The 16,785-nt window shown below is 38.2% G+C and overlaps 1 protein-coding gene across 2 annotated transcripts in view; it reads right to left on the reverse strand.

The window, feature by feature from the left end:
* The window catches only part of LOC133616423 (G-protein-signaling modulator 2-like), a 29,949-nt gene extending 14,942 nt beyond the window's left edge, over positions 1–15,007 (reverse strand). Inside the window, exons 1-6 of one of the 2 annotated variants that reach the window (XM_061975659.2) lie at positions 14,866–15,007; positions 4,763–4,984; positions 1,453–1,588; positions 1,085–1,224; positions 643–766; positions 50–165 (exon numbers count right to left, since the gene is read on the reverse strand). In XM_061975659.2, coding sequence (XP_061831643.2) covers positions 50–165; positions 643–766; positions 1,085–1,224; positions 1,453–1,588; positions 4,763–4,984; positions 14,866–15,005 — 878 coding nt within the window. In that variant the 5' untranslated portion in view covers positions 15,006–15,007. The remainder of the gene's footprint in view (positions 1–49; positions 166–642; positions 767–1,084; positions 1,225–1,452; positions 1,589–4,762; positions 4,985–14,865) is intronic. The other variant, XM_061975658.2, reaches the window with a different exon arrangement.
* Positions 15,008–16,785: the final 1,778 nt, after the last annotated feature.

Consider the following 16,785-nt stretch of genomic DNA (forward strand, 5'->3'; position numbering starts at 1 on the left):
ATTGTCTATATCGCGCATCCCTATGATAGACAAAAAAAAGTTAACTTACTTGTAATGACCAGCTGCCACTTCAAATTGGCTGAGGAAGATGTGAGCGTTACCAAGGTTACAGTGTGCCCTCCTCTCAGCAGACTTGTCCCCGAACTCTTTAGCAACGAGAAGGCGCTGCCAAACAAACACATATAATTGTAAACACCACTTCATTCAAAACCAGGTGTAATATTCGCCAAGTAGGCAAGAAAAGAAGCAAAGCAGCCTTAACCATTGTGGTAGGACAACATTAGACAGCATTGTATATGATAGCAAAATTAGAACCACACTGTGTGAATATTCTCAGAGGCTGTTGAACACCAGCACCGTATGGGCTAAAACTGACCAAAATCATCTGCATACATTAGGTGATTAATTACAAAATTATGCAATGGTGCACACCATTGTTCACATGGAATATTATTAGATATTACATGTTGCCATCTTGCTCTCATTGTTTAAGGCTATTACCAATACTCCGCACATTTAGACAATTTAAAAAATAATTTTTCATCATTAAACCGATCAATAAATCACACGATCATTGTGGAATTTCGCCTGTTTAAAAAAAAAAAAAGTCCATTAGTGCAAAAATACATCAAATTAACTTACCTTTTCATGCGCTACAACAGCAGTTTCAAAGTCCCCCAGTAGATAATAGGTGTTACCAAGGTTCCCATAAGTGCGACCCTGGGCTGCATGATCTCCCAACTCCTTCACAAGACACAGGTTTGCTCTAAAATAGCAACCAAGATATGTTTATTTACCCTCTGAAATACATTTGGAAGTGGGAAGCATTTTAGAAATATTTTCCAAATATTTTCATGAGTGGTCTGTGCAGTGTTAAGCATTTAGGCAATTAAAAACAGAGTTCTTCAGTTTACCTTAAAGTTACTCAACAAACACAGCACATGTGTAATTTAAAACAAAGTATTTGGCATCTTCTTGAAAGTACTTTCAATGTATTACAAACCGGCAGTTTTACATCTGCGTCACTCTCATGCAACTCTTCACTTGTACACTAGATTATTCATAAAACAAGGTACCAACTTACTCATAGTACTGTGCAGCTTTCCTCAGGGCTATCCTGGCTTCCTCTGGAAACTCTCCCGGCTCTGTCCCCGACCAACAGATGCTTTTGCCCTTGGCGTGGTAAACGTTCCCAAAATTATATAGTGCTCGGGCCTGCCCAACCTACAACATGCACAACAGATTTTCACGGATGGAAACCACAGTGACCAGCGCTGTAATCATATACTTAAAAATACACTGACAGTAATACCTGCTTATATGCAGCAAACTAGGGCAACAGTTGTTGTATTGAATGCTGACCCGTCGTTTGAATATATATTCATTTGGCTTTTGTAGTACGGTAAATGTTGTAAAATATGCTTATAAGTCTTTAGAAGTCATAGAACCCACCTTATCACACATAGCTCTTGTGATGTCTAAATGTCTTTGGCAACAAACCACCGCTTCATTGTATCTTCCTAAAAGCTTTAAGGTGTTCCCAAGGTTGCCGCTGGCTTTGGCCTCACCAACTTCATCCCCAATCGTCCTAAAAGAAATGACCCACCCAGTGATCAATAACAATGGAATTAAGTGTGTAATATAAATGTGATTATAAATGATTTCTGTTCTTTTGTGTAAAAAAAAAAAAAAAAGTAGCAAGAAAAAGCATTTCATAGCTAGGGATGCAACGATTCTAGATTTTAACTGTACAATTATAGTCTGAGTAATAATCACGGTTTCATAAGTATCACGATTATTATTATTATTATTTACTGTCGGAAATAATCAAATAACATAACAGTACAAAACAATAAATATAAACAAAATGTCTCTTTCAATTAAATAAAAGTAACCTCTGCTCTGTAATCATCCTGATGTTATGTTAGTGTTCTACACTAGCTATATTTACCTACAAAGTATACGGTTTATTGAACAGACAGGAAAAAGCAAGCAATCTCTAACAATAAATAGTCACTGAATGACTCCATGTTGCTGTTTGTTTACACTAAACTGACTCAACGCTAAGCTACTGATTTTAAGTGACACATTTATATTCAACGCCATTCTTCATAAAGCCACTAACATGATTCAACTCTATTATGTCTTAGCTTTACTTTGGCATTTACTACTCTCAATGTTCCCTATTTTTTGGGTGGGAACAGATCACTGCTTTGTCCTGCTACCTTTTTTAACCTAATGTTACATACCAGCGTGTCTCTCGATTAGGGCTGCAACTAACGATTAACTTGATAATCGATTAGTCTGTCGATTATTACTTTTATTAATTGATTAATAATCGGATAAAAGAGACAAACTACATTTCTATCCTTTCCAGTATTTTACCCTACTGGCACCATACTTATTTTGATTATTGTTTCTCAGCTGTTTGTACATGTTGCAGTTTATAATAAAGGTTTATAAAAAATAAAAATAAAAATAAAATAAAAAAATAAAAAAATAAATTGCCTCTGCGCATGCGCATAGCATAGATCCAACGAATCGATGACTAAATTAATCGCCAACTATTTTTATAATCGATTTTAATCGATTAGTTGTTGCAGCCCTACTCTCGATAGGTGTCTATAAGAAAACTTACACCACTGGTGTAAGTTTTTGTTTTCGTTCCATGCAGGTTATGCTGCAAATAACGCACAAAACATAATGTCCATTTACAGTGATGGGCAAGCTACTTGGAAAATGTTGTAAGCTCAGTTACTAGTTAACGCTGAATTAAATGTAGCTAAACTACAGGTGAAGCTATCCCCAAATAATTGTAGCGAGCTGAACTACAAGCCACATGGCAAAAGTAGCTCGCTACATTAACACTACAAGTTGAATTAACACTCATTGGCTCCAAGGTAGGGCTGGGCGATATGGCCTTTTTTTAATATTGCAATATTTTAAGGCTATATCGCGATACATGATATATATCTCGATATTTTGCCTTAGCCTTTAATGAACACTTGATGCATATAATCACAGCAGTATGAGGATTCTATGTGTCTACATTAAAACATTCTTCTTCATACTGCATTAATATATGCTACTTTTAAACTTTCATGCAGAGAAGGAAATCACAACTAAAAAAAAAACACTATTTTTTTCTTACGGTGTTGATCTGGAAATGTTTGCCTCGGCATTTTATGGTGTGGACGTGTGGCATCGAATGGAGATGTTGACGTAAAGATTGTTTTTAATATTGTTGTGCAGCACTTTGGAAACATTTTTGTTGTTTAAATGTGCTATATAAATAAAGTGGATTGGATTGGAGTGAGCACTCTTCATTTACTAGCAAGGGACTTTTCAAATGATGCTACATATTAGCAGTAGGCTACTGCGACTTTTTATAGCAACGCTTTTGCTCCACACTTGACAAATTACGGCTGTCTGTTCAACATATTCCCACTTGAAGCCAAACCACCGCCAGACGATGGACCCCCTGCTGTTTTTTGGGGAAATTAATTATTCCTTCATTTGTTACCAGATTCGCACCTTCTTTCGCTCGTATTACCGCTCGCATCACAGCTAACGTTAGCCGTGCTGCTACCTCTCTGCTCCGCGAGGGCGTATACGTATGTGACGTATGACGTGACAGTATGTGACGTGTGTAGAAGCTGCGCTTGCTGTCTGTGAGAAGGAGAGACAGGAAAGTGCAAGGAGAGCATGTAGTGTAATGCCGGCAGCGAAAAGCAACTGCGTGAGAACGTATACTCCAATATCACGATATAGTCATTTTCTATATCGCACAGAGACAAACCCGCGATATATCGCGCATATCGATATATCGCCCAGCCCTACTCCAAGGACCCTCATTCGAAAAGATATGCCATGGATCCCCATTAAAAAAAGATTTACAGGTATTACAGCTCTAGTAGTCATCCCCCATTTTAATTTCAAGGACCCCCAGTTTGACTTGCACAAAGATACAGTCCCCCATTTAATGGCATTTCTATCTATGGGCCCACATGTACAGTATCAATGTTAATGTAAATGATAGTGTACATATGGAACCATATGGACCCTAAAAAGGGTCCATTACTATCTGTCATTTAGTTGGAAACACCCTACAACTCCTTCTGGGGGTCCCCACACCCTACTGTATGTATTTATTTTAGTTTGCCTATTCTTTGGCGCACCCCTACAATGTTATACTGTGTATTTTCTCTGCCTACAGTAAATGCAAACAGCAGCTTTCTAGATCTTGACAAAAAAGTACAATGACTTGTGTGTTGTTTGAGGACAGTTAATAATATGCAGTAAAAATTTTCATGAACTCAACTCACCTTACTGTGTTTTCTTAAATTTGTGTTGGACGTTTAGATGTAATGTGATTTTGCTTCCTGGCTTCGATGACCCTCCCTATCTTGCCTCTGATTGGCCAGTCCGTAATGTTTCGCCCTAACCTTAGCCAATCGTGACACATAATTCGGAAACCAACCAATCACACTACTGGGTAATTGTAGTCAAGCTACGTAGCGTTGCTACTTGTCGCGAGCTACCGCCCAACACTGTCCGTTTCTAGCGAGTGAGAAACTCTGAAGCACACAGTGTAAAATAACTGTGAAATCAGGTAATTGTTGCATCCCTAGTAACAGATAAACCAAAAATTATAAACTTTACAGTAAATGTACAACACTTCGCTTTGTGTTGCATCCACACAAAACCGTTCTGAAAATTCTAACAAAGAACAATTAAAAAACTGAACTGTTTAACTTCCTACCTTGTAAGCGTGAGATCATGCCGGTGGTACTCCAAGGCTTTGTTAAATTCCTGCAGGTGAAAGTAAGCATTGCCAAGCTGGCTGTAGATGGCGCTGAGGATTTGGAGGTCCTCGGTTCCAACCTGGATGGCTGACTCAAAGAAAGACACACCAGCACGATAATTGCCGGCCTTACAGAGTCGTTCACCTTCCAGGGCCAGGTCCAGACATGACGACTCCATCCTGCAAAGCAGCAAGACACACATAAGGAATGTAAGTGAAATTCAGTATATTTCCAGAGGTATGAAGTGTTTCAACAAATCTCACAGTTGACTTATAACATCAGTAAGTTGTATTCATTCATTGGAGTCATAATTATTGAGCTTGGCCCTATGCTAGTTGACTTTGGACGAGAGGAGAGGCACACCCTGGGTGGCTCGCCAGCATAGACGTCATTAGGTTTATTTTAGGGTGGCTTTAGCCCCCATAAAAAGTTCCAAAGCCCCCCTATAATTATATATTTTTTTTTCATGTAACAAATTAGTACAGGCAAAAACAAACCAGCAAGAACATAAGTTGAACATGCCAAAATAAATAATAGCCCTACAAGTTGTTATTATTCGATTAAAACCATCGTGCATCTCTGTTCAGCAAAGTTTAGGCTTCTGAATTTGTATTTATTTTCTTTTTAATCAAAAAAAAAGGTTTATTAGCAGCCCTTTTTTACACCGTCAAATGGTAACTTGATGTATGTACTGTATTTTTCAGACCATAAGGCGCACTGTATTGTAAGGCGCACTGTCGATGACCGGGCCATTCGGGTCTATTTTCATACACAAGGTTCACCAGATTAAAAGGCGCATTACAGCTTTTTCCAATTGCTTACACACTAAATTTTACATTTTCACACAGTTAACAAAAGTCTACACACAGTAAACAAAACCACTGTGCAGATTTGCCTAATATCAGGCATAGACTATGCTTCACAGTTTTTGCGAAGAATTAAACAATGCTTTACACACTTTCCCATCTTGCACATGTGATGTGGATCAGATACTATGGGCTGATCCAGCTAGACGGGCAGGTGATGATTACCGGTAGAATCAGTAACTGAGGTTTTTGAGTATGTTCTTTCATAGAGTTGCTGTTGCCTAAGTCTGCACATGTAGCCTATACTCTATGCTGTCATTTTTATTTATCTCGAGATTTTTTTTCAAACCTTTTTATTTGTCTCAGGTTTTAATTTGTACTGCATGTCATTGTTGACTACTGTGGTAGGTTACTTTACCTGACTGTGGTAAAAATACATATTTTCAGTTTGCAGCATCATTGTTGAGCACTTCTTGAAAAGATTACAGGATATTTTTACTTTCTCTTGAGGTCCTTATGTATAGGCCCACCTCAAAGTAAACAATGACGATTGCTATGGATTTGCCAATCTATTTTGTCAAGTTACAGTAATCATTCATCAGATATGCTAAAACGATCGGGCAAAATGCCCCAAACATGTGATTTCTTATAGTAAAATAGGGGTTTTTACAAATGTGTTTTGTATTTATCGCTGTTCTGGGTAACTCACTCCAATAGTGTCTTATCATTTGAAGTATGTGTGAGTGAGATGACAATAAAACTGCATTTTTACAAATGCTTGCTTTATTTTGATGAATGGGCATAAGCTTTGACTGAAGTGTGTCATTTTGCAAATAATCTAGGGATTAAGAAAATTGAATGTTGTTCTTGGAAAAGTGTGTAAATACTTTTGAAAAAAAGACACACAGTTAGTAAAATTGTGTGTAAGCAAATGGAATAAACTCTAAAATGTGTCATATTATGATTGTTTTTATTTTATTTTTTTCATTGAATAGGCATCAACCTGCAGTCCACACGCATCGTTTGTGTGTGACTTCCATCTACTGGTCACACTTATCATTACACCTCGAATCACATAAAATCAGTCAGTTAGCACAAGCAGAAATAATATTTAGACAAGGCACACCGGGTTATAAGGCGCCCTGTCAATTTTTGAGAAAATTTAAGAATTTTACGGGTGCCTTTTAGTCCATAAAATATGGTAATTGTTAATTGTGTCAGTCTACTTAAGTTTACATTTGATTAAGAGACGCTACTGATAATAGAATAAGCCTTGGCGTACCATGCCTTTTTAACAGCAGCAACATGAACTAAACTCTTTATATACTATAATTATATAATAAGTAAATGTAGTATGTATGTGAGCAGAACCGGAAGCTGAAGTGACACTTTCAAAATAAAAGGGCTTGAAATAAAAGTGTCCGCATAAATACTAACCTATAAAGCTCTCATGGGCCACATACAATGGTGTATGGCCTGTTGGCCTTGACACATTTTTTTAAACAATAAAACCGAGTTCAATAATATGAATTCATGCTAATATTCAAGAATGTAATCTTGTATTGTATTTTTATGTTTTTAAAAAGAACCAAAAAAAATTGGTAAAAAAAAAACTAAAGATATTTTGATTATATGAAATAGTTAAAATAGTCCCAAACATTAAATCAACATCATTTGCAATACAAAAACCAGTTCACAAAAGTAACTTTGATGAACAATACCCAGTCTGAAGTTTTACAGTGCACTTCAAATTTTAGAATAAAAAAATAATAATATCGATGTTTATATAATGTGTGTTGCAACTTCCTTTTTGCCGCCGAGAGTGTTGTAACAGGTCCTTCGAGTATAATAACATGCTTTAACACAGATGCGGACATCATGGGTGTGTTTTGTGGTGAATTAAACAATACTCATCTATCACAGAAATCTAACAATATCATAAGTTTAAATTAATTAATCAAGCCCTCTACAAAAAGTTTTTGTTGCTACATTCTCATAAATTATGATAATGGGACTGTCTGTGAATGCAGCTTGTCGTTAGTTGTTACAGTCCCACACATTCAAATGTGGTAATGGTAAATGGGTAATACTTGTATAGCGCTTTTCTACCTTCAAGGTACTCAAAGCGCTTTGACACTATTTCCACATTCACCCATTCACACACACATTCACCCACACATTCACACACTGATGGCAGGAGCTGCCGTGCAAGGCCCGAACCACGACCCATCAGGAGCAAGTGTGAAGTAACTTGCCCAAGGACACAACGAACTTGACTAGGATGGCGGAAGCTGGGATCGAACCATGAACCCTAAAATTGCTGACCAATTTACCATCCAAGCCACGCCGTCCCCAATCAAAACTAAAACTAATATGCATATTACAATCCAACAACTTGAGCGTAATAAATACAAGACCAACTGTATGAACTATTAACACTTTACAGGGCTCAACAACAGACAAGACAGGCACATTCAACTTAATGCAAATACTTCTTCCTGACTACGACAACAAAGCTTGGAAACATTGAAAATGACCGTTAATGAATCCTGTCAATTACGTACTATAAGCCCTTACGGCGTGGCGTAGTTGGGAGAGTGGCCGTGCTAGCAACCTGAGAGTTCCTGGTTCGATCCCCACCTTCTACCAACCTAGTCACGTCCGTTGTGTCCTTGAGCAAGACACTTCACCCTTGCTCCTGATAGGTCGTGGTTAGGGCCTTGCATGGCAGCTGCTGCCATCAGTGTGTGAATGTGTGTGTGAATGGGTGAATGCGGAAATAGTGTCAAAGCGCTTTGAGAACCTTGAAGGTATTTACCATTTACTTTTTTCTTACACTTTAAACCCTGCGGCTTATAAAACGGTGCGGCTGGATGTTTTTCCTCGTTGAGGCGAGGGTTGGGAAATATGGCAAAAAAATTATCACAATTAATTTTTTCATATTATCTGATCTCGATTAATATCCCAATTTTTTTTTAAATTAAAGTTGGATTGTCCCAAGCACGATTATAGCGATTACCGTTGCATCCCTACTGTATACTATTGCAGTATCTTGTAACCGACATTTCCGCCATGTTTGATCAAGGTAATATATGCTCACAGCTGACAAGTGTCTTTTTGTTCATATCTATAATTGAGCTTACTAGAGGTGCAACGACTATGGTCCGTACCTGGGTTTTAGGACCACAATGTTGCTTCTTTCTCAGTACATTTTGTTAAAGTAAAGACAACTTTTTTCCCTCTCAAAGTTCTTTAGTTATTTTGCTTGTCATCAAAAAATGCATTCTGCAGTAAATAAAGTATCAGTGGTGTACTGAATACTACAAGACTTTTACTTCAATACATTTACTAAACAACACTTTCAAATGGTAAATGATTTAAATCCTTGTATACATCAGTGCTTCTCACCAGTGTTTGTGGAAAACGGCAAGCGGTGACCCAGATTGTGGCGTTTTTTAAAACTCAAATACTGTAATATATATTGAATAAAATTGCATTAAAGTGCAGTTGACTTTGAGGTACTGTAAAATAATGTGTACTAACACATAAAACAAGTTTAATGATTATTTCAGGAACACGTTTTTTTTCATCCACAAAGTCAAAAATGATTTGAACACAAAGTGTCTGTATGCAGAGTTTTCATTCATACATCAGAGCAACTGAATCTTTGCAGACACAAACTAAAAGTCTGATCAAAAAATATTTAGATGTAAAAATGCCTTTTTCTGAATAAATTAGTGGGTGTGTTTATTCTCCCAGTCGGGACTAATAAAGACTCTTGTTTGTGCCTGCAAGTCCGCATTCAGGGCACAATTACTGGTCCGCTGCAACAAACTAAAGCCTGTCACTAAAGCCGCTGCTCTTTCTAAATGTTGTTTCGACTTCTATGCTAGTGTTAGTCATATTTCTTAATTTTGTTCTTCTGGGCTGCACTTCCGGCTGTATAAGGGGACGAGGCACAACGCTGATTGAACATTAATTACGTTGTGAGGAGCCTAACTTTCGCGACAGGGGAACAGGACGGTCGCACACTCACACGTTCACACAAACGTACACAAACACACACATTCACAGACACACATGATCATGGTCAATGAAGGTGGATTGTTCCGTGCAGGATTATACCAAGCATTGTAGCTTCTAACAAACAGTTCCGCCATGTTTGATCGAGGAAATATGCTAACAGCTGATCACCGTGATCAAACTCAAATTATTCGCGATCAATGATCACATCTATATAATCGCCCAGCCCTAGCCTTTTTTTAATATCGCGATATTTTAAGGACATATCGCGATCCACAATGTATATCTCGATATTTTGCCTTAGCCTTGAATGAACACTTGATGCATATAATCACAGCAGTATGATGATTCTATGTGTCTACATTAAAACATTCTTCTTCATACTGCATTAATATATGCTACTTTTAAACTTTCATACAGAGAAGGAAATCACAACAAAAAAAATCACTATTTTTTTCATACGGTGTTGATCTGGAAATGTTTGCCTCGGCATTTTGATGGTGTGGGCGTGTGGCACCAAACGGAGATATTGACGTGCGGAGTAAGCCCTCTTCCTTGTCTAGCGGGTGACTTTTCAAATGATGCTACATATTAGCAGTGTAGCCGAGTGTCCTGGGTTCGCCTATACAGTGTACTTATCTAATAAAATAATAAGCAGGAGACATTAGAGCAGGTTCGGTAGCCACCGCTTCTATAATGGCAACATCAAACACCTCCTTCCACAACCACACACACCCTACGTCACAGCCCTACGGCAACAACTCTGTAGGGACAAAACTCCTCCTCCTTACCTAACACACTCCGGTAACTTGGGACACCCTGAACTGTTTGTTACAGCAGAAATGCTACTTTTTATAGCAACGCTTTTGCCCCACACTTGACAAATTACGGTTGTCTGTTCGACATATTCCCACTTGAAGCCAAACCACCGCCAGACGATGGACCCCCTGCTGTTTTTCTTGGGAATTAATTATTCCTCCATTTGTTACCAGATTCGCACCTTCTTTCTCTTGTATTAGCGCTCGCACCGCTCCGCTAGCATCACAGCTAACGTTAGCCATGCTGCTACCTCTCTGCTCGTGGAGGGCGTATACGTATGTGACGTATGACGTGACAGTATGTGACGTTTGTAAGAAGGTGCGCTTGCTGCCTGTGAGAAGCAGAGACAGGAAAGAGGAGAAGAGCCTGTAGTGTAATGCCCGCAGCTAAAAGCAACTGCGTGAGAACATATACTCGATATCACGATATAGTCATTTTCTATATCGCACAGAGACAAACCCGCGATATATCGCGTATATCGATATATCGCCCAGCCCTAGCTGAGGCCATAAGAAAATATTTTTAAAAAATTTAAAAAAAGAACAAGTAAATACGCTGAAAAGGTGTTTTCATCTTTTGGACAAGTTCGCTCACTGCAGGTGCTAGTGTCCTTCCAGTAGTGCTTTGTTTTTCAACCGGAGTGGAGTTTAGTCTTCTAGCCGTCCATAATCTTTCTCCTCCTATGGATTCTTCATCATGTCAAGCAACGTTTGTAAGATTTACAATACAACTAAAACAATTCATACTTACTAAACCGTCCCATGTATGATGTCAGAAGGAGCGTTTTCATGCATATTTGTACAAGCTATCATAATGTAATGACACTAACGTCGTTAGCAATAGCTAATATGCTAACACGTTTACGAGTGTCTGTGTTAGTATTATTAAACTTACAACAGCATTCTTTTTGTATTATTTCAGTTTCATAAATTCCGCAATAAAATCCCCAAGACGTCAGCATAGAGTTATTGAGTCTGTTGAGCTGATTGGAAAGCTAGCTTCCGCAGCTAGTTGGTCCATTAAGATGACTTCTATTTTGTTTGATCAGCTGTTTAATGCTGTGTTACAGACACCGTTAGTAAACAATTACCGTATTTTCCGCACCATTAGCCGCACCTAAAAACCACAAATTTACTCAAAAGCTGACAGTGCGGCTTTTAACCCGGTGCGCTTTATATATGGATAAATATTAAGATTCATTTTCATAAAGTTTCGATCTCGCAACTTAGGTAAACAGCCGCCATCTTTTTTCCCGGTAGAACAGGAAGCGCTTCTTCTTCTACGCAAGCAACCGCCAAGGTAAGCACCCGCCCCCATAGAACAGGAAGCGCTTCTTCTTCTACTGTAAGCAACCACCCGCCCCCGGAAGAAGAAGAAAAAACGCGCGGATATCACCGTACGTTTCATTTCCTGTTTACATCTGTAAAGACCACAAAATGGCTCCTACTAAGCGACAAGGATCCGGTTCATGAAAAGACGCAATCTCTCCATCCGCACACGGATTACTACCGTATTTCACAGCAACTGATATTCCTGTGAACCGCACTGTGCAACGGGAGCACGTACGGTGAATATTCGCACCACAGGGAATGAGAAGTCATCCTTCACTGTGGTTCTAGCTTGCCATGCTAACTTCCACCCATGGTGATATTCAAAAGGAAGACCTTGCCAAAAGAGACCTTTCCAGCCGGCGTCATCATAAAAGCTAACTCGAAGGGATGGATGAAGAAAAGATGAGCGAGTGGTTAAGGTAAGTTTAAGTTTACGCGAAGAGGCCGGGTGGCTTTTTTCACGCAGCTCTGTCCATGTTGATATACGTATGTTTGTGATTGCACATTTGCGTACATTTTGGGAGTGAACAGAGTTGTTAGAACGCTGGTTTTTAATATATTATTAAAGTTTGACTGACCTATCTGACTGTTTTTTTGACATTCCTTTAGCGCAGTTAGATGCGGCTTACAACACGGGGCGGCTTATTGGTGGACAACGTTTTGAAATATGCCGTTCATTGAAGGCGCGGCTTTTAACCCAGGGCGCCTTATGATGCGGAAAATACGGTAGGTACGTAAATAAACCTTTATCTCTGTTTAAATGACTCCTTTCGCAACATATTTGTGGCTTATAGTCTGGTGCGGCTAATATACGGAAAAAATGTTTTCCCTAAAATTTGGTGAGTGCAGCTCATTTACAGGTGCACTTTACAATCCTGAAAATATGACTCAGAAGGGTAAGAAAACAAGATATGACAACCAATGTTCCCTCTAATTTTTCATGTGTGTGAGCAAACGCAAAAACTCCCTGAGCATTCAGTGGAGCCCATGTGAGCAACATCAGACGTGCACACTGTGGCTACACCAGCAGCACACCTGTCCCAAACCAGACTAAATAACAAGTTAAATTTCCATCCATCCATCCATTTTCTACCGCTTGTCCCTTTCGGGGTCGCGGGGGGGTGCTGGAGCCTATCTCAGCTGCATTCGGGCGGAAGGCGGGGTACACCCTGGACAAGTCCCCACCTCATTGCAGGGCCAACACAGATAGACAGACAACATTCTCTTATTATTACAATCAAATGACAGCAGTCATTTCCATGAGATAATTTTCTAATATAAGTGTTTAGGCCCACTTACAATGACAATGACAAAAAAATATTGTTTTTCATGAACTGTGTACTTGTATTGTTTGTCTGGGTGGAGGTCCTGCTTTGGAAATAATTTGTACCCCTTTCAGACATTGCATTTAGTTCCCATTAAAACATTCACATGTTGCACAATGAGATGTAAGCAGGGGATCATGTGTACATTCCTGCAACTTCCTGTTTGTAAAAAATATATTTTTATTAGTATTTGTTTAATATCCTAAAAGCATTTCATGATTAATATTTATAAATTAAGATTCATAATAAATGACACTAAAATAAGCACACATTTGATTGGTAAATCATAGTGTAACGGCCTGGAATGACACTTTATGTGTGGTGTTGGAGTTGTCCGACTTTTTGTGTGGCTGTAAACGCATCACTGGTTAAGTGCCATATGTGCATGTGTTGGCGCAAGTGAGAAAGAACGAGCGGCTGCTGTTGATATAACAAAGTTGCTTTTGGTCTGGTTTGTACTGCAGAATAATGACCAGTTTTGCTAGATATCATTTTTTTTACTAATGTTTTGGTGATGTGTTTATGGCGCTCAGTAAAGTGATCGATCGAATTCATGTCCTCAAAGCGTCTCGACAGACGTTACAATATTTGAACAATGATGACAAAACTGTTTTCTCTGTCATGTCCGTGTGTCGAAAATTGTTATGCGCTTATTTTTTTTATTAGATTTTGTGCGTGGCATAGTGCGCAGAGGACGCTTGAGCAGTGCGCAATTGCACAGGCGCGCACCTTAGAGGAAACGTTGATGACAACTGGACAACACAGTTATCATTATTGGCTCAAGGTTAAATGTCAAATAAAAAGTGAGTTTAGGATTAAACAAATACATTTTTACTACCACATGAGTGCCAAAAATGTATACAATATTGGTTCAAATGTGAAAGGTACCCATCTCTATTTCCAAGCAAAGACTTTTAAGCATCTCAACACTAGAATTGGACAAGCGGTAGAAAATGGATGGATGGATGGATGGATTTTATAAACACAAGTTCAACTCAAGACGTAAGAGGAGGAGTTCCCAACAGGTAGCTCACCATCTGATTTTGAGTAGCTTACAAAAGGGTCAAAGTATATTTGACTAAACTCTTTTCAGCTTTAGACCTGTTCAATTCTGACATTATGAATCTATGTAATGACTATCCATCCATCCATTTTCTATCGCTTGTCCCTGTCAAGGTCGCGGCGGTGGCTGGAACCTATCTTAAATACTGTGAAATAGCATAACACACGGGGTGGAGTTCTGTTTTGTATATAAAGTACATGTTGACATTTTTCCAGGTCAAATAAAACACAAATTGCTTACTTCTACTTTTTTTTGTCAAAATAGCTCTAATAGTGATCAAAGTTGGTAGACCCAGCTCTATGTAAACATATTACCTAATTTTTGAGAGAGGAGATATGACTGAATATAAGAAATGCCACCACTGCAGCAGGACTGGAAAGTTGATTAAAAACAAGACTTTCACAAGAACAAAATCAGTCTAGGTAATCAAATATTTCCCAATGTTTAGACTACATCTTGAATTGGTCAGTTTATATGCATTTTCTGGACAGATTTTTCATAAGAGTACAATATATAAATTAATGCGATAAAACAGTGGAACCACAATTGCATGCATATTCATGTCAACTTACTTTGTAATACCTATACATTGATTTGAATACAAATAATTTCACCATCATTTTGTCTGTACAAACATGCTTCCAGACATTAATCAGACCAATGCATTACTCAGTCAAGTGATAACTCGCATACCTGTTGCTTCTTCCCATTCGTATGCACTTAAGGCAGTCTGACAAGATGGACATTTCAAGCTTCTCGATTACCCTTTGAAGCAAATCTAGCTTTTCCAACACAACACCCTTCGCCTTCAATTCCTTCTTGTGCATACACATAACGCAGGCAGTGTGTCCCAATGCCATGCAGAGAACAAAAACAAAGGTTCCATAAATCAGCTGCAGCGGTCCTACTTGGAGCTCCGTTAACTTGCGGTAACAGCAAAACAAAAGGACTTAATCCGCTCAGAGCTCACAGCCTAGTGCCAGGACAGAGATCTGTTATGTAGCCAAACACAGATTATTAGCAGGTTGATACTAAGAAGAAATTTTAAACAGACACTGCTCAGCAACGGTGCTGTGAATAGGTATAGTTCTCGACCACTTAGTAGATGGTAAGAAGTATCTCTAAGCCAAACGGTGATGTGTGTCACTTCCAATCAAGTCAGATCTCAGTGGTAATTATAGCTACTTTAAATGGCTCCAGTCAACCCTAAGGCTATTTGCTCAACACTCCATGAAATAATCAATGAGCAGCAGACATCCTGGGGGTGCTGGAAATGCTTCAGAAAAAAATCCACAACAACACACACCTGAATGCCTTTCACTACTATGTAAACGCCACAGGGATTATACAGTGCATCCAGAAAGTATTCACAGCGCTTCACTTTTTCAGTATTTCATCATGCTACAGCCTTATTCCAAAATAAAATAAATTACTTTTGTCCTTAAAATGACAATGAGAAAAGGTTTTTTATGAGAAATTTTGCGAATGTATTAAAACTAAAAAAATAAATTAAATAAAATTACATGTACATATGTATTCACAGCCTTTGCTCAATACTTTGTTGTGAATACTTGTGTATTTGTCTATGTTTTAATACATTTGCAAAATAAAAATACTTTTCACATTGTCATAAGGTTTTACGTGTAGAATTTTGAGGACAAAAATTAATGTATTCCATTTTTGAATAAGGCTGCAACATAACAAAATGTAGAAAATTTGAAGTGCTGTGAATACTTTACGGATGCACTGTAACCCATTAAGTAATGATAGCCAGATTTGCATATGAGATTTACTGTAGTCCAATCACCGACCTCGATACCAATAACAACTTTTCTAAGCAAGGAAATAATAGCCAATTTATTAATTTTATTTGACAGTGATTAATCCAGTCTAGATTAACATATGAGATTCTCCAATAAATACAAAATAATTCAAGTAAAAGAAAGAAAAACATTTAATTTTAGCAAAGTGTAACAATACAGACAAGTGCAACACCAACAGTGGGAACAGTCTAATTTACTATTTTATTTCTAGGAAATTAATGTTCTTTATTACCTGATAGTTCCAGTTTGAAGCCCTGTTTCCGCTCGTTATTGATCAATCCCAACACACGGCTTTCATTGTATCTACATGTCTTTGTTTGGTAAAGTGTTACAAGGGGAAGGCAAAGTGTTTCCAAACAGAACCCTACAAGCGGAATATGTTTTTTTAGGTTTCTTCTTGGTTGTCATGACTCTGGCGAGGCATGACTCCTGCTCGCCAAAATGTATTTATTTACAGAGTAGACAAAACCTGTGACTACTGGAAAACTTCCTGATATTCTAAGATAACCAAAATAAAAGTGAAAACCCAATTCTTAGATCAATAGTGTCCAGTATGTCATCTTAAAACATAGGTATTTTTGTGTGCCGACATAGTTTTGATGAAGGCTTAAGTTTCAGCCAAAACTGTTGATTTGTAAGAGACATCTCCTATTTCAAAAAGTATTTAAATTAGTTGCCTGCACACAAGAATCGTTTACCAACCCAGTTCTTGTTTTGAAAAATAAGTGTAAAAATAATATAACAAAAAACCTTTGCAGACTAAAATGCATGTGAAATGTTTTTATAAATA

The sequence above is a fragment of the Nerophis lumbriciformis genome, linkage group LG14 (assembly GCF_033978685.3).
Source record: "Nerophis lumbriciformis linkage group LG14, RoL_Nlum_v2.1, whole genome shotgun sequence".
NCBI lineage: Eukaryota > Metazoa > Chordata > Actinopteri > Syngnathiformes > Syngnathidae > Nerophis > Nerophis lumbriciformis.